At 39.6% G+C, this 19,300-nt stretch overlaps 1 protein-coding gene across 10 annotated transcripts in view; it reads right to left on the bottom strand.

Annotated features, from left to right (window-relative positions):
- Positions 1–84: 84 nt before the first annotated feature.
- LOC104838303 overlaps positions 85–19,300 on the bottom strand; it is a 35,907-nt gene continuing 16,691 nt past the window's right edge. For 9 of the 10 annotated variants that reach the window (XM_010577974.1, XM_010577975.1, XM_010577979.1 and 6 more), the window contains 10 exons: positions 16,377–16,513; positions 15,691–15,810; positions 15,146–15,176; positions 9,297–9,318; positions 8,657–8,681; positions 7,694–7,732; positions 6,186–6,287; positions 4,884–4,989; positions 3,471–4,445; positions 85–2,692 (listed from right to left, as the gene is read on the bottom strand). In XM_010577974.1, the coding sequence (XP_010576276.1) occupies positions 2,637–2,692; positions 3,471–4,445; positions 4,884–4,989; positions 6,186–6,287; positions 7,694–7,732; positions 8,657–8,681; positions 9,297–9,318; positions 15,146–15,176; positions 15,691–15,810; positions 16,377–16,513 (1,613 nt within the window). In that variant the 3' untranslated portion in view covers positions 85–2,636. Of the gene's footprint in view, positions 2,693–3,470; positions 4,446–4,883; positions 4,990–6,185; positions 6,288–7,693; positions 7,733–8,656; positions 8,682–9,296; positions 9,319–15,145; positions 15,177–15,690; positions 15,811–16,376; positions 16,514–19,300 lie in introns of those variants that run through there. The other variant, XM_010577984.1, reaches the window with a different exon arrangement.

Here is a 19,300-nt window from a genome sequence, read left to right as displayed (position 1 = left end):
GATCTGGTTGAAGATGTCCCTGCTCATTGCAGGGGGGTTGGACTGGATGACCTTTAAAGGTCCCATCCAACCCAAACCATTCTATGATTCTATGAAATTGAACTGGAAATTGAACTATGAATTGAAAGGAATGTGTTCCTGCAATAACGAAGATGCTACTTGTTTGACACAAGGCAGCTATACCTGTTGGCAGGTGGCATGGGACACAAGAGAAGAGTCTCTGAAACCAGTTGCAGAGGTCACAGCTATAGACCAAAAGTCAGTCAAACCTGGGAGTGCCAACTGGCAGACCCCAGGCCAGTATCAGTACAGAAATTGCACAGTGAAGCTCTTAATTTCCAAAGCTAGGAAGATCTTTGGAAAGAAGAAAGATAAAAAGACAATTAAGGAGAAAGCAGTGATACAGCTGAAACTGGCTCAGCCAAGTGACTGAAAGAAAACTGAGAACACCACACTGCTGATAGTAATTGCACCCAAGAGATAAGGCAGGCTTGGAGTCCATATTACAAGATACCACCAGCTTAAAAAAAATTCCCTACATGATAGTACTTGTGTATAAGAACCAACAGACAATCATCTCAAAAATTTCACTGATTTTGGTAAGAACTGAAAATTGAAACAGAGCAGTGAAGGGCATTTACAAGACTCCAAATGCTATCTACAGCTCAGGAAACCTTTAGTAAATAAATGCTGAAAAGCATTTCCTCTCTTAACTTGGTCACTACTCCAACTCCGTTTCAAAATGCAAGAACCGTTTCCCCAATGCAGGACCCTGCACAACAAGAAGCAGGGACAGGAACTGTTCCCCAGAACGAAAAATAAGAAGGGAATGTGTAGGCAGAAAGAGCATCTAATTTGGGCAGAGATCATCTAGCTGCTGTATGCCACTGGGATATACAGTAATGGCAGTAAAATCCCAAAGGGAGCGAGAAATGGGAAGAAAGAGCTCTCTACAACAACCTCAGCTGAAAAGGTCTTAACTTGAATTGACAGAGTTGTAGCAGTAACATTTGCTAGCAATGTTTTTTCCTACAGTTTCAGAATTTTAGCTGCACTACAATTTCTGTGGAAAAAAAACCTATGGTAGTAACATTTGTGTAAATAATTTCTGATAATTTTTAAACATATATAATAACTGATCAGTCCCACAGAGTTTTAAATCAAAACTCTGGCAGACACCTGTGGTAGACAATAGTATTTTTCCCCTTTAAGCAAGAAGGTCTACTATGTAATTCAATGGATAAAAGTGTATGGCACAACTACTAAGCGTACGCCATTAGAAACTACTTAAACCCTTCAATAAGTATGAGAAGGAAAAAAGGAAGTAGTGAACAGGAATGAAGAAGGAAAGTGCACCTTTTCTGATGCACAAGCAAAACAATTACAAAAGGAGGATTTTAGGGAATCAAGTTTGTATGCTCTGTAATAAATTGCTTTGATGCCTTTTTGTTAAAATTTACATGACAAGATCCAAAAAGTTATTTTAGTGAACGCAAAAAGATACTATGACAGCTCATACTAACCCTGGTTTAGCACAAGTATTTAATGCACAGAGACAGAGAAATATTTCAGGTATGATAGTCCACAACACAGCAGTGAAAAGGAAAACGGACACTGGAGAGTAAACTGTCTCACTTCTTTTCTTTAGCTCCATGTAAGCTTGATTTGATTAGATAAAGTAGACATCTAAAGCCAGGCATTCATGAGCATGTGGCTCAGAAGCGTGGGGAAAAGAAAACATAAGTAGGGACCACTGACAAACATCACGAACTGGTAAGTGTTTCTCAGTTAACATGCCATTTTGATTTTTCCTTGTTATTTTAGCTGACTGCCTTATAGGTTCTACTCTTTCTTAGTACGCTTTTGCCAGTAGAAAGAATCAAGAATTTTTATTTTAGTATGGACCAATCCATCAAATGAGTTTTTTTAGTTGATTTGTAACCATTTCATTCCGAACAATGTGATAAAAAAATCTGTATATATTTCACGACTGGTTTTACTCTGCAAAAATGAAAGCAAGTAATATGCTCCATTACATACCAATCCCCTAGAATAGATTACATTTTCCTCATATAGCATCATGTTAAGACAGAGAATACCTTTGCTGTGACATTCTCCTTTCTTCGTCTAAACAGAAATGTAGTGTATCACTTTCTAAAAATATGCTAATTATAAAGCCTCAAATTAACTGAACTGGCCTTACATTTGTGTGAAGAAAAGTAAACCTGTATTTTCATGCAATGGACCTGTATTTTCAGTGAATATTCTAAGTAGATAACATAAAACTAAACGTTTCTTTTTTTCTGAGTTGGGAAGGGTGTTAAAAGGGTTATTAGCTTTTTGCTGACAGAATAACATTAACATATTTTCAAAAAATAACAAAAAATTTTTTTCTGTAATATACTAAGATATAACAAATACATTAAAAAAAGCCTAAACAAAATAGTATGTTCACCTCCGTTATGTGCAAGTTTGTGTTCCAGCTATATTTCACATGTTAAGAAATTAAACCCTACCTCCCTTTCCCCTTCCAAAACCAGTCAAACACAGAATTAAATGCAGTCTCTTTCCTGAAATCCGAGAGATGGAGATTCTCCAATCTGTTCATCTGTTTCCAGTTCAGCTGCTGTTGCTCCTTAATCTTTTCCTCTAGTTTCTACTAGCACATTGACTAATGTCTGAATATTTAGTTCTAGAAAGGGGAGATAAAAACATTTGAAGTTACTTCTATTTCACGTTATTTCACATAATACAGCAGAGAGAATGTTAAAGTTTTACTATTAACTAGCTACCTAGTTAATTAACTAATTCTAGTATAAGAATAGTTTGCATTTGTCCAAACTCACGCCTAATAACAGCTATAAAGTAGCATATGCCCACCTCCCTTTAAATCCCTCGTATAATCTATTTCCAAAGAAGAATCTTTTATTTTGAATAGTGTATCACTATTTTTAATGTTAGGGAATGTTTCTACAATAATTGGAAAAAATAATTTGTCATATAACAAACCAGCTCTTTAATAACATTTCTCTTTTGTTATCCCAAAGTGTTTGATCCCTTTGGAGTACTTTCATCTATTATAATGCCATCCAAGTTTGGTTCTGCATGCATTCCAATATTTTTTTTCTTTACGCCAATACATTCCCTCCCCATAGTTGCCACCCCAACAGTACAAACTCTGATCATGATATAAGATGCTAGTTAGCAAGATGACCTAGGACAAACCTTTCAACTCAGGAAATTTTTGTGCTATCAAAATTTCCTCCCACTCACAGCTCTATTTAGCTGTCAAGAGGCAAAGTCTCCTCAGAGAGGCAATTAACACCATTCCTCAACTGATACGGATGTTGAGCAAAATTAACTCAACTCTGCTGAACAGGGCATACTATCTCTGCAACACACAATCTGCTTATGTTAAAGCAACTATGTTGATGTAACTCATTGTACATGAGAACTAATCACAATCTTACTTTGAAGTGCTGGATAATATGGAGCCAACTGTTTGAGCATCCTGGTCATTGTAGGTACATCCTTTCCTCGTAGTCTATTCAAAATGTTGGGAGTGAGACCAACAGAATCTTCATCAAACATCTTATCTGAGCTTCTGAATTGCTGGTAATCTCTGTACGAACCACTGCCTGAAAACGAGTACTGATGTGAACTCCAATCACTCTTGTAGCCTGACTTCTGATGCCTGAATCCCTGACACCTAGATTCCTGGTTCCAGCTAGATTCCTGGTTCCAGCTAGAGCTCTGATGGTTCCAGCTAGAGCTCTCATGATTCCAGCTAGAGCTCTCATGGTTCCAGCTAGAGCTCTCATGGTTCCAGCCAGAGCTCTGATTCCAGCTAGAGCTCTGATTCCACCTGGAGCCACCTCTTCCTGATACAGCAGAATTTGCAGAAGATATACAAGTATTCACAGACTCATCATTCTTGTAAGAGGAATAGCTTTGCAAAAGATAGTTTGTGGAATATCTTCCAGATGAAGCATATGAGGCAGAAGAATTGGGATAGGATAATCTTTGATCACTTACACTTCTTGCTTTTGTACACGCTTGTTGACTCCTCCAGTTTGTACTTTCCCCGCCACACAAGATTCTGTTATCAGGGAGCTTACTTCCTCGCACATCGTTGGACATACATTCTGCTGAGTACTCACTCACTGGACTTGTCTCATAGGAAGCGGCCCCACCAGCTGAATTACTGCCAGCAGCAGATCGGCTGAACTGTCTCAGCCATTCGCTGATACCACTGGCAGGACTTCCAGTCTGAAGAGCAAAAGAGTCCCTGAGCGCAGACATCATTGCAAAGTCATTAGATCTTAGTCCATAGGAAGATGATCCATCATCTGTTTGGTAAGTGTATGAGTTAGCAGGGGCAAAAGAAGCAGCTGCAGAACACTCTTCATACTGAGACAAAAAACCTTGATTCCAGTTAGAATTTCCTGAATAAATAAATAAATAAATAATTGGCACTAGAAGTTGGCAAAATACTAAAATATCAACTGAAAACACAACTACTTTGAGGTTTTATGAAGTGTTCTTCTCCTGTTCTTTTCCCATTTCCTGCCTTTACATCTTGCCTGAGTCCAGCATTTTTTCACCCAGAAATCCTCATGTTAAACAGGTTAGGAAAGGTTACTGCTTGGATTTCCAATAACCGTTACTGCTGTAATACTATTCAGTGAGACAGAAGTGTTCTTAGAGAGTCAAGGTTGAAGTCATTAAGGCTTCAGAAAATATTATCCTGAACTGACTCGGAGGGGCAAAGACACACAGTACTCTAGCAAAGAAGCACTATGGCTGGCTATAAAAGTAAATTTTCACAATCTATGCAGTATTAAGAGTAGACTTAAACTAGGAGAACAAAACATCTAAATTACCTTTGGATTTTCCATATGGCTTATACTGTTTTGGGATGCTTTTCTTTCCTGGAAATTCATCCTGAGATATTGACATCAGGGGCCTCAGACTGTTAGTATAATTAACCTAGATAAAGCAAAAGGTCAGAATGTCTGTTTTTAAACTGAAGTGTTCAGCATTCTAAAAAAAAAAATAGCGAGTTCCCCATAGAAAGCAGAACAGCAGAAAGCAGAATTAGCAGAATACAATTTTAGGTGACAGCAAACTCCATATGAAGGATGTGTTGTTTTGTTGTTCACAATTACCATATTAAACCACAATTTTCAAAAGTATTATTTGGAAGAGGTATGTGTCTGGAGAACAGAATAAGGTGTCTGGGGAAGACAAATGTCACCTGTTTCAAATTACTTTATTGCCCCATATCCCTCAACATCACCTGCCTGAAATATAAAACTGGTACATATGCAAATCCTGTCTCTAGCTGGGGAATGCAGAATGGAAGGCTCAGCTACCACCTGAGATTAAGCTACGGCAAGAATTTTTGACTAGCTCATGAGAACTGCATTATATTCAAATGCATGACATTTCTGAAAGTGTAGCATTCAAAAAGGTGGTGGTGGCATTTGCACAAAGACAGTTACCATAGCTCAGCTCACATGGAATATATTATTAATGCCTAAGAAACCAGTCTGAAATACCTTTCAGAAAAACACATGCTGAATTTTGTGAACCAGTAGCTGCCAGAGGTGATGAGTCATTTTTGTACACATTCTGGTCCTTCTTCAGACCCTTTTTTCTACACGTATTCAATTTTTATGCAAAGAAGCTATGGAGGTTTGTAAGGGCCCACAGAAAGACAGGAACATCTTGCGTTACTTAGTCTTAACAGATTAAAGCTCTCAATTGGGAGCAGAGCTACAAGTCACCAGAAAAAAAGACTTATCTACATGCCCACAAAAAAAAGAAGTGACACATCTGGGTAGCAGTTAAAGCCTGATTAACCTTAGAAGAAAAGCTATCAAGCAAGGGACCAGCTGCAAAGGAAGGATGACAACCAGACATCATGAAGCAAAATAGTGCCCCAAATGGGAAGAAAGCATGCAAAAGAAAACCAAAACAGATGAAAAACTAACAGAAGTGTGCCAGGCAATTAATGTATTTGGTACTTAGAAATTGCAAAAAAAAAAATTAAAGTATATTTAACTGGGGGGTTTTGACCTATGCCTGAACTATTACAGTTTGGCAGGGTGTTAACACAATGAGTTCAACCACTCCTTTCGTCCCAGTGGTAAAACAACTCTGGTCAAGGTTAAGCTACTTACTGCTGCTTTCTTTTCACAAAAGGCCTTCAAAGCTTCTGTGAGTTCCTGCGTAATATGAACAACAAGTGTTGCTTCTGAGTCTGAGGTGATGTGAAAAGTCTCCTGTGGAAAAACATGGTTAGAATTGGTCATTAGGATGCCAAAGGTCATATACACAAACAGATCAGAGTTATACTTTGATTTTGGTATAACTAAGTTTATATGATTAGTTGATATAGAAGACATACATAATATACATGTACACACACACATATGAAAAAATAAAATTGTGAACAGAATTATGGCCTGATAAAAGGTAAAACATAAACTTGGATGTCTGTCCCACTCCCGTACTGTGAATCATGAACATTTTGTTGCAGATGGAGAAGGGCGCAAGTCCTAAATTTATGTTGTCTGTGTAGAAAATTGAATAAGTAGTAAGCTTCAGCACCATCAAATGCCTTTGATTCCCCCATTTTATTAACAAAAAGATGAAAGTTTCCATTATAATTTTCCTATGTGTAATTTTGGCAATAAGAGATACCAAAAGATACCGATACAATTCTATAAAGCACAGAACAATTATGGCTACCTGTCTTTTTAATATCCAAAGAGACTGATTACCAAGTAGATCAATTTATAAGTTATTACAGTAAGTTGAAAGAATATAGACAGTCTGCTGTAAGGAATATAGCTGTGATTCCTGCAGGTAAAAATCAATTAACTGTCTACCAAGCGTTTTTGGTAGTTTACGGATTATCACCAGACTTGCTTTTTCTCTACCTCTTCCTAAAGTCACAAGTAACCACAGTTTAAAAGAAGAAAAAGAAGAAAAACTGAAAGAGAAAAAAAATCTTTTCAGCTGGTAACAAAGTATACATCTCAAAACTTCTAGTTGTGATTTCAGTGTATAAACACAATTTAGACTCAAATGAAATTTTGTAATTGCCTTAGCTACAGAAGATGACTTTCATGGAGTAAAATGGTGAATATAAATGGTCAGATATTTTCACACCGTAAGCCCAAAAGACAAACCGAGGCTTGCTATGCCACTCCTAACAGCAACTGAACTGATAAAACTTCCCCACTCCAATGCCAGCAGCTGTGCTTCAGGATCACCCAGTTTCACTCGGCTGTCTGGTTCTGCAGCAGCAGCACTAGCCACAGCATCGCAGGCAGCGACAATCCCATCTCCTTCTCATCAACAATCCCACAGATATGGGCAGCCAACAGCACTTCAGCAACATCAGTGCTGCCAACACTGCTTGTCAGGGTGGCTCCTCAGCAAAGGGAAGAATGATCCAGAGAACAGGTAGGGAGCTTGCATTTAATCCAGCAAGTTGTTCTGAGCTGACATTATGCTACAGCTGCACTAGCTTTTCAAAGAGCAGAGTCCATTAAAATAGAACTCAGAAATTAATGTTGTGGTTAAATGAGTTTGATCAGTAATCAGAGGCTCCTTCACAATATTCATTGCATCACACTCGTGAAGCTGCACAACTCTTATCACAATTATTTTACATACATACCAAGAACTCTAGAGCTTTCTGTTTCCGAACAGGATCATTCTGTGGGATTGTAGAATGGGGAAGAGAAATTAAAAGACTGAATACTACAGTATTTGTTGCATCATCTTGTACAAAACAAGACCTTTTAATCTTTTCTCCAACAACAAAAGTCAACACAAAGAAAAGATAGTAATTTTAGGTCACAGCCATAAACATATAACGTTAGAGCCTCAATAGCAATTAGGAAGCAGCTACTACAAATACAACTGCTTTACTTCCAATACCAGGAAGAACACATTTCACATCTAAGCTACATACCTACAAGAGCCATCTTTCCCAGGCTTTCCTCACTCAGGTCCAACCTCATGTTTAAAAAAAGTCAAGTGCCCAGCTGCATCTAGCATAGTACCTGACCACCCTGAGGCCTAAAAGAGCAAGATATCACCACAGAATACATCAGATTGCAAAACAACCTCTGCTACTAAGACAAAAATGAGGCAGTTCTCAGTGTTTGTGCCCTGTGCTATTCAGGACCAATACTTAAGAGATAATTTTGAGTTTCACCTTTGAGTTAGAAAAAAGGATTGTAAATCTTTAGCTATATCTCAAGATTTAAACCAAACCTTCAGTATAGAATACCTCTGATCTGAACAGAGGCAAAACAGAGTGGTAGAGACTGCACCACAGGTTGGGAGACCTGGCCTGCAGACACTGGGTCTGAGACTCTCAGTGACTTTGAATAGCAATTTCGAATAGCAATTATGAGAGCTAAGGTGGATGAGCAGCCTGATGTACTGTATCCATTTCCCCTCTGCTGTGATGAACACAAAACTGTGGTCATTAGGTCAATTATTTTGCTTCTGCAATAATATTAGTAAAAGAGCAAATAAAGCCAAAAAGTAAAAGTTTTTCAGAAAAATTAAAAGCAAGCATAAGGAAACTGCTAAAACATACGACACTTGCAGAATTACTACCTCTACATACCTCATGCTTACAGTAATCTTCCCGCCTTGAAAAGAAAGAAATGACAAGATTAAGATGCATTCTAAAGATTACTAAAAAGTTAGGTTTACTCATAGTATCTAGAATCAAAACATTTCAATTTCCAAATTTGTATCACTTACCAATACAGAACATCTTTTTCTATGGCATATTCAAAATACTATTATTTCTTAAAGGTCCTTATTCTGACTGACTCTCAAAGAGATCAGTAGTACTAATGAACTTCTTTACAGATCAGCTAAAGGAGATGACTAAAGTAATGGTGGTTTTTTTCCTTCCTCTATGAACTGAGGTGCCTTTTATACAATTACTCAGGCAATGGCACCCTAAATAAAGTGGTAACAGCTTGAAATTTGAATTGCAGTATCTTTTTGTATGAGTACATCACACTGCTACTGAACTGCCTAACCAGGGCAATATTTCAAAAGCCATCGCTACTATTTCCTCATGGACGGGAAGGAACAATTTACACAAAAGGAATAAGTACAGTGGAAAGACAATATAAAATATTTTCCCCATACGTGATGATGTTTGTTACAGAAAAATAGATCTATTTAATAAGTAAAGAGATCTCAAAAAAAACCAAACTCTTTTGATTCCCCTGTGGGGGTAGTATTCTCACCTTGCTTTCTTCTTTGATGGGGCTAGAAAATTAAGAAGAATTATTAGCAACATCACAGGGTTTCTACCATATTACTGCAATAGAAGCATTATACACACAGAACAGTTACTGGCCCTGAAGTGGCTGCAGTTTCTTTAAAGGGCAGGATTCAGCAGCTTAAACCTAGGCACATACTGTCATTTTAGAAACCACCAGGCATCCTTGATGAAAGGTGTATGGAGACTTGTGCGCTAACAGCATTTATGTTCAGGCAGCTGAATCCCACACAAGAAGTCAGTATGGATTGAACTGAGGTAGGCATGCCTCCTCTATGCAAAAAAGTGAAAAGGTTTGGTTGTTTTTTTTCTGTGAACACACCAGTGAACCTCAAAGCTGCATGTATGATAGTTGAGTCTCCAACAAGAAGCAATGGAGATTAGAATGTCTCATCAGCTCTCTTGCGAGTACAGTGTATAAGCATGAGGAAGGAGGGAAAGCTCAGTAAAACAAGGTAGTCTAAGACAGTAGCTATGCTTCAGAGAATCAGGTACTGCATGGTACATAACTTATCACTTCTTAAGTATTTATGAGCAACAGGACAAGTAATAATTCTCAGGACAAATGACATCTTTGCCCCTACAATATGAGGCTGAAAGACTTGTGTTACTGTTTTAACCACCTGATGTTGAAGACATGCTGATGAGCTGCAACAAGAAGTTGCATTGTAGGTCCCAAAGTTTTCCAAATGTCAGGAAAGAAAAGGACTGCCACCATTTCACAGAAGATATACAATGAATTAAGAATCATGGAAACATAGGATGAGAGGGACCTCTGCAGGCAGAATGATGGAATCATAAAAAAGCTTAGGTTGGAAGGGACCTCTGGAGGTCATCTAGTCCAGCTTGAGAGGTAAGAGAAAAGCACCACAGAGGTGGTAAGTAACTGAAATCAAACAATTAACTGTAAGATGAGGACACTGACAATTAGAATAATTTTCCTTCAATTATTCAATTTGTGCTGTCTTTCCAGTAAGCCTCCAAAATCCTCCATTTGAAAAGAAGATGGGTAGAGACAGGAGTGCTACTCAGTGGTTGGAAACTTCACCCTACTCAAGCTAACACTGAAGTTCTGCTCACTTTGACAAAGACTAGCCTCAAGATTAGATCAGGCTGCTTAGGCCCAAGTCCAGCTGAGTTTTATAAGTCTTCAAGACAGCAGTTTCCCACCTCTTTGGGCAGGCAATTTCAGTGCTTGACCACTCACTGTGAAGAACTTCCTGAATGTTCAATCAGCATTTCCTTTATTGCAGCCTGTGAACGTGGCTACTTGTCCTTTCCCTGTGCACCTTCTTGAAGTCTGGCTCCTTCTCTGTAGCCATGGTTTAGGTAGCAGAAGACAGTAATTACATCCCTTCCCTAGCTGCTGCCTTCTCCAAGGTAATCAAACCTAGCTCCCTAAAGTTGTCCTCCACATCATATGCTCTTGTCTCCTCATGATCTTTTGTAGCTGGTGAGTCCTCTACTGACTCTTTCTCATGTACACAGGACACAGTATTCCAGAAGCAGCTTAATGAGTCCTTAACAGAAGGGAATAAGCAATTCCCTTTATCTGCTGGCCACACTTTTGCTAATGCCGTCCCATATGCTATTGGCCTTCATTGCATCAAGAATACATTGCTGATTCATGTTCATACTGTTGTATATCAAAACCTGCAGGTTCATAAGATTTGCTCCCTAGCCCAATAGTATCCAGTCTGTATCCAGCAGGGTGTTGCTCCATCCCAGGTGTAAGACTTCACACGTACCTTTCGCTGAACTTCAGGAGATTTCTGACAGCCCATCTCACCAGCTTGTTGAGATCCCTCTGAATGGCAGTCTTGTTCTACCACATACCAGGCATTCCCCCAGTTTGACATTAACTGCAAATTTGATAATGGTGTACTCTACCCCATTATCCAGGTCATGAATGAACATGTTAAACAGTCCTGGCCCCAGGAGAAACCACTGGGGAATGCCACTAGTAACTGGCCAACACACTTAAAATCACTGACAACTACTCTTTGAGCCTAACAGTTCAGCCACCTTTTATCCACCCTGTAGGCTTACCTTATCTCTCCAGTTTGGTTATAACATGGGAGACTGTGCTGAAAGCTTTGCTAAAGTTAAAATTACATCCATCCTTCTTCCCCTGTCCACAGAGCCAGCCCATGTCATTGCAAAATGCAATCAAGCTGGTCAAACCCACTTTGTCCTTGGCAAATCCACACTGGCTCTTCCCAATCACCTTCCTGACCTTCACACACCAGTAAATCACATCCATGAGGACTTGCCCCATAATTTTTTATAAGGTCTGGGACAGCATGTAGCCCTGTTTTACTTTTGAAGATAAGCACATTTGGTTTTTTTCAGGTCCCCAAGGAACTCCTCTGATCACCATGACCTTTCAAAGACTTTCTGAGGGAGCAGACAGCTCCCTCAACACCAGAAGCATCCCTTTTTGTCATATGGCCTTGTATATGCTCAATTTGCTCTTCCCTAAACTGATCCTTCTCTACAGTGGTTAATGCTGTTCTCTGCTAAACTTTACAACTACGCACAAAGATCTGAGAGCAGACCTTCTCAGTAAAGACTAAAGCAAAGAAAGCTACAAATATCTCAGCCTCTTCCATGTCTTTCATCACCAGGCTACTTGCTTAGCAGCAGGCCCACACCTTCTTTTGCTGCTGTCACACCTGCAGAAGCCTTCCCATTGCCCTTCATATTCCTTTCACCTCCATGCAAGCTTTGCCTTCTTATTTTTACCCCAAATATATCTGCAATACTTACACATTTCTTCTTGGCAGCCTGCCTCTGCTTCTGTTCTCTGAATGCCTCCTTTTAGCATTTAAGAACAGCTAGGAGTTCCATGCTCAAACACACTAGCCGCCTGCTATGCCTGCCCATATTCCTGGACAGCAGAATGGGTCATTCCCGTTCTTTGAGGAGGTTCTCCTTGAAGACTGATTAGCTCTTTTGGGCTTCTTTTCCTTTCAAAGCAGTCTCTCAAGGGATCCTGACTACTAGTTTTCTGAAGAAGCTTAAGTCTGTTCTCCTGAAGCCCAAGGTCATTAGTCTGATACGTAACTTCCACATTCCCCAGAGGGTTTTAACCCGTATCATCTCATGATCACTCCAATTAAGGCTGCCATTGACCATCACATTTCCTGACTCTTTTCCTTCTCTGTGAAATACTTCCTCTTGTTGACTCATCCAGCATCTGCATGAAAAACTCCCTTTTGGATTGTTTGCAACTTGCTATTCTGCTTTTCCAGCAAAAATCCATCCCCCCAAAACTGGGACCTCCAGTTGGGAGGTTTCTTCCCATCATGTAAAGACAGCCTTGCTACAGACCGCCTGTTCAAGAGGGGCAGACATCTACCATGATGTTGTTCTTGTTGGCCTTCCCCCTAGTCCTGACCCACAAGATCTCAACAACCACCAGCCATGGCTCTACACAAAAAAGGCGCTGTTGCATCCAGCACTTCTACTGTCATCTTCTATGCCATCTTTCATAAGGAGCCCATATCTATCCATTACAGCACTCCAGTCATACAAACTATTGCATTACATCTCTGCAATTCTGATGGCATCAGCTCTGTGACCACACAGTAACTTCCAGTTCCACCATCTAGTCCGATCTCTCCCTTGAATCAGGACTACTGCCAACAGAAGAATCTAGTTTTGTATAGCCAAGTCTTGAAAACCTCTGAGGATGAAGAGTTCACTACCTACGGATAACCTTTTCCAGTGCTATACTACCCTCTAGGAAAGAAGTTTTCCCTTGAGTTCAGCCTCTCGAGCTGCCATCTGTGGCTGCCATCTCTTGTTACATTGCCTACAATTACCAACAACTTTGGCTTTATCATCTTTGTAGCAGTCTACAGATGCTTGAAGGGCAGTTATAAGATTCTAAGATCACCCCCTACCCTCCTCTTTCCCATTCTAAACAAGCCCAGCTGCCTCTAACCCTCATCCTAGGTACATGCTCTTGACACCTGAGAATCTTCATAATCTTCTGCTGGACCATCTCCAATTTCTCCATCTTCCCCTTAAACTAGAAGGAACAAAACTGGACACAGTATTCCAAGTTTGGTCTTACCAGCATCAAATAGTAGGGGATAAGACTGTTGTTCAGTCTGCTGCCTGTGCTCCTCCTGAAGTATCACAATATGAGATTTGCCTTACGTGAAACGAGAGCATTCTCTTGGCTCATATTCAGCTTGGCATCCACCATAACCACCAAGTCCTTTTCAGCAAGACTGATCAGTCTGTCACTTCCCATCCTGTACTGACACATGGAATTACCACTTCCCCACTGAAGATACAGACAAGCTTCTCCAGGTATCTGCTACAACTTCAAGGAAGCAATAATTCAATCTGAAAAGCCTATTCCAAAATAGCAAAGTAAATCTCTGGACTTATTTCCAGTTTGCTGCTGTATTCTGTAGCAGCATTAAGAGTAGTTTTTAGAAAGGAAAACAAAAAAATGATGCAGGCAGAATTCAGAGACTAAATTATACCAGAACTTGTATATATAGACACATAAAAGAAAACATATCCTTATCTTATTTTTGCATATGATCTCTGCAGCAGCCAAAATTTGGTGTTTATGTCTGTTTTGCCACTTGCAAAGTAGTACATGCCACCAAACAGCCTTTCTTAATCATATCGTCAAACTCACTCTTGCTTTCAGAAGGGAGCTTGGAAGCTGGAAGTCATTCTCTGCCAATATGATCTAAAGACACACAGCTGCTAAACCAGTAGGCATTATTTTCTTTTTTTGGAATTCACTTGATATTGCCCTTACCACCTAACCAAAGCAAACCTTAATACTGAATGACACAACGCGTTTGCAGCTAACTTCACTCTTGTCTGTTCCTCCAGTTCTTCATATCATGTAGGACTAGGTGGGATCACTCTTTTTGATGTTCTAGTTTGATATCTGAGCATGTCCTCCAGTTCTACAGAAGTCAGTAAGTGTTGATGTCAATTTACTCTGAACTGAGAATTACTGAGCTAGATTACTGGGTCACATTCCCTCTTCTTTACAAGAGAGACAAATGGAGCTCAAAAAGGGTCTCTGCCACCTTGTTTTGCAGACCAACATTAAAAGGTACAATCCACAGAAGCCACCAATGATCAATCCAAAAGAAGCACTGCTATGGTAGGCACCTACAGCAGGATTCACACTGACAAACGCTTTTGATCTATGCAACCTTCACCCATTTCAATCAAACCTACCTTGCCACTGATATTAATATTAGGGTCAAAAGGTAGCAAGTAGGTATTTCGTCAGGTTGGCATTGTTAAGCATCAAAGCACATCTACAGTAACAAAGGACATAACTCAAACATACTATATGAGGGAAGATGCTGTTTTTATGTTTGAGGGTTTGATTTCCGTTGCTTGTTTCAATGCACTTGCTAAAGAACTGTAACTTCCACTTTTACCAGTGATTCAGCATGTGTGTCTTTTGATGACTGAAATGAGGTGGAGAAGGCTTTATCAGCTTATTCAGAGAAACCCATCAAATACCATTTTTCCATACTTTTTCCACTTTCCTTGATTAGCAAATTACTAGTTAATCTAGTTATCTTAAATACACCCAGAACCAAGCAGTTTAAAAATGTCTAAGAAACACTGCATGACTAGCAATTCCCTTCTTCCCTCATTTCGAATTCACAAAAACTGGAAAATCTCTGAAAACATTTTGTGCTATTACAAGCTGAATGTTTTAAATCAGTCAAACCCTTTGAGTTCAGCTACTAATTCAAATTAGGCCAAATATTAATTACGTCATATCTATTACATTCAAGTAATTCATAGACTTACGTGAGGTACTTGGTCTTACGTAACCTTCGATCTAGGGATAGAAATAGTTTCATATTAGATTTTCTGATCAAAATTTCCTAACAGTCTCTAATGCAACTGCCTTTAGAAATAGAACAAGTACTTTTATTTATCCCAGCGTAATGTAGCCCATAATTTTGTAAGTACATAATCTGCTAAATATAAATGAAATTTGAGACAAAATTTGCTTACCTTTGAGAAAATTTAAGTTGCAAAAATCATTGAAGTAAAGCAGTAAAATTTCTGAAACACTGAACTCAGATTGGACATTTTCTATCTAAAAACCCTAACTTCTTAGAAATAAACAACTTTGTTTTTTCAAACGAATTTCAATACTACTGTTCTTTTCTCCAGATTTTGTAGGGCAACTTTAAGTTAAGCCTTAGTTCAATTTAATACTACATTTCCTAGAAACACACAGAAATGTAACAAGCTTTGACAGCAGTACTTTTAAAATTTACTAGGTCAAACATAAATACATTGATAAAAGACACATTACCAGATACTTTACATTTACTTCCAATTACCTTATACATTTTTAACCCTTCAGTCTTCTCTAGCTCTCCTGCTATCCGTCTGAAAAATGAGACTTTGCATTCTCTTACATCTGTTTTCTTTTTCTTCATTTTATCGGGAAATTCTTTAGACTGTTGACAAAAACAGCTTGAAATGGTCAATATCAAAATTCATCACAATATTAAAAAATTGGCACATTTCACCTTTCAGACAAGCTCCCAAAAGACTAGTAAACATTGTATTGAACATTATGAGTTAGTTTCTTCTCTGTAACACAACTAATTAAATTTTAATGTTAAAAGTTGCTTAAGTAGCCTTCAAAACAAAAAATGGATACTATGCAAAGCTTGCTACCAAAAGGTAACATGCTCTGTACCATACCCAACAACGCTATGGGCACGCTGAGGAATAAGAAGGAACCACAGCGTTCTAGGAACCTGATCTTGGAGGCAATCAAAACACTTAGGAACAGACTTTGAGCAGATACAGACACATACCTCTGGAATGCAATTCCTCAACAGCTCACAGCTTCACAGCTGTTCACGTTGATCTGACCCATGAAGAGTCAACCATACAAGTATTAGCAATTTATCACATGGGGGTTTAACTTCAAACGTGACGCAAGTTATTTGTAGAAAAAAAATAAAAGGGGAGTATCATAAAGAAATTGTGATCAAAATGCATCAAAATTACTCACGATGTATGCTCTTCTGTGTTTATATCCACTAAGATGTTCTATCATAGGTGCCATCTCTGTATTCAACCCACACAGCTTGCATTCATAATGCGGCTCTTTTCTTCCTTCAAATCTGATTTCAACCACATGTTCTAAACCTGTAAAAGCAAGAGTTACAAATATCTATAGTAGTGTATACTAAAATATAAACAAATGTATTCTCTTCAATGTCGCTCATTAAAAACCAAAATGAATAAATAAAAGTATTCAATTTTCAGAATTTCAACACTTCTGCAGGATCACTTCAACACTTCTTCAGACTTACTACCCACATCAGTTAAATTTGTCTCTTTACAATGCTGTATTCTGAAGGAAAAGCACTGTCTATGGCAGATTTGCAAGCCCACCAAAATAAAATATTTCATGTACCTTTATTCCTGCCTGGGATATTTTCAAGAAACTAAGAAAGAGCCTTCCATTCAATACAGTCATGTAAGAGAATTCATGGAGAAGTGCATATAAAAAAAGAGAATGAGAATAGGAAATGCCATGTAAGTGTCTAGATTTAAAAAAATGCATTTAAACTACTTAGTCAAATGTAATTTGGACAGTGTCCAATTAGCACAAAGCACATGTAGGAAAGACAATAATCACTTCACAAAATTGAGTCCTTCATAATCTAAAAATACTCCATAAATGAAAATAGCATTTTTCTTCATTTTTCCTAGAAGTGACTGAAAGACTATGCTTTAGAAGTATTCAGAAATCTCTAAGTTTGAGGCTTATACCTAGCATGAAAAGTTTTACTCTGAACAGCTTAAATGTAATGAGTGTATAAGCAGCTCAAAACAAACCAGGAGCAGCTGCAGCTGTTCCCTATTATTATAATTTCCAATACTGTGTATTTGTGATGGGTTGACCCCAGCCAGCAGCCAAGCACCACATAGCTTCTAGCTCACTCACATACACACCCCTCAGCAGGATAGGGAGAAAATAGAGCAAAAGTCAGAGAACTCATGGGTTGAGATAAAGACAGTTTAATAGGTGAAGGAAAGGGGGGGGGGGGAGAAGAAAAAAAAAAACACCACCAAGACAAAACATGTGAAAACCAGTCACTCACCTCCCCACAAGCAGACCTATACCCACACAGTCTCTGACCAGTCACCTTGGAAGCTAATTCCCCCCCGTCCCCCTCCTTTTTCTTCCTTTACCTCAACTGTGATTGCTGAGCATGACATTATGCCATACAGGATATCCTTCTGGCCAGTTTGGGTCAACTGTCCTGGCTGCATCCCCTCCCAATCTCTTGCCCACCCCCAGCCTACTCAAGGGCTGAAGGCTGGGGATCCAGAGTGAAAAAAAAGTCCTGAGGTTGTGCACTGCTCCGCTAAAGCCAAAACACTGGTATGTCATCGACACTGTTTTATAGTCACAAATCCAAATCATACATGCTGCTATGAAGAAATTCAGCTCCACTCAGACTCACTACGGTGTAATACTGCTAAATCTTAAGTCCAAAAATAAACTATCACCAAATGAACTGAGTATACAAGAAAGTAACACTTTGCTATTCACCTTTTTCTATTAAAAATGCTTATAATAATAAATTGCTACACTTTTTTAAATTAATACTGTATGGAGAGTAACAGCAAGACAATTCACTAACCAGAGAAATTCTCTGCTAATACTGGGAATTTGCTACAGGTCTTCATCAGGGAACATAGTCTTCTAGGCCACCAGCACATACTAGGAACACTAAGGCCACTGACAAGCAGCATTGCTTATCCTGTCCTAAGGGTTGTCTAATGTAGCAATTAGAAAGAAAACCTTAAAATTCATCTCGTTACTTTCAGTATTCCCAAAAACAGTGAGGAAAAATACCTCACTAAACAGAAACACCTGTATATCCCACAAAATGGAAAACCACAAAGCATCAGCAGAGGACACATCACCAGTAGCACAAAGTCCAGCTGGAGGCCAGTAGGTAGCGGTGTACCCCAGGGGTCAATACTGGGTCTAGTCCTGTTTAACATCATTAATGATCTGGATGATGGGGCAGAGTGTACCCTCAGCAAGTTTGCTGATGATACAAAACTGGGAGGGGTGGTCAATACACCAGAGGGTCGTGCTGCCATCCAGAGGGACCTCGACAGGCTGGGCAGTTGGGCTGATGGAACTTCATGCAGTTCAACGAGGTGAAGTGCGAAGTCCCGCACCTGGGGAGGAACAAGCCCAGGTACCAGTACATGCTGGGGGCTGAGCAGCTGGAAAGCAGCTTGGCAGAGAAGGACCTGGGTGGACACCAAGTTGAAGACGAGCCAGCAATGGGCCCTTGTGGCCAAGAAGGCCAAGGGTATCCTGGGCTGCATGAGGAGGAGTGTTGCCAGCAGGCTGAAGGACACGATCCACCCTCTCCACTCAGCACCAGTAGGGCCGTGCCTGGAGTGCTGTGTCCAGTTCTGGGCTTCCCAGTACAAGAGATATGGATGTGAGAAGGGCCATGCAGATGATGAAGGCACCAGAGCATCTCTCCTATGAGGAAAGACTGAGAGAGCTGGAATTGTTTAGCCTGGAGAAGGCTCAAGGGGATCTCACCAGCATGTGTAAATACCTGAAGGGAGGGTGTAAAGAAGATGGAGCCAGGCTCTTTTCAGTGGAGCTCTGTGACAGGACAAGAGGAAAAGGGCACAAACTGAAACACAGAGATGCTGTCTGAACATCAGGAAACTGTGAGGATGACTGAGCACTGGTACAGGTTTCCCTGAGAGGTCATGGAGTCTCCCACCTTAGAGATATTCAAAAGCTGTCTGGACATGGTCCTGAGCAACCTGCTCTGGGTGACCCTGCTTGAGCAGGGGGTTAAAACCAGATGACCTTCAGAGGTCCCTTCCAACCTCAACCATTCCGTGATCTGTGCAAAGCTTCTTTACTAAGATGGCTTCTTC

The sequence above is a fragment of the Haliaeetus leucocephalus genome, unplaced genomic scaffold, assembly GCF_000737465.1.
Source record: "Haliaeetus leucocephalus isolate CR32 unplaced genomic scaffold, Haliaeetus_leucocephalus-4.0 Scaffold587, whole genome shotgun sequence".
Lineage (NCBI taxonomy): Eukaryota > Metazoa > Chordata > Aves > Accipitriformes > Accipitridae > Haliaeetus > Haliaeetus leucocephalus.
Note: the sequence above shows the minus strand (reverse complement) of the source record. Positions and strands in the feature narration are given on the sequence as shown.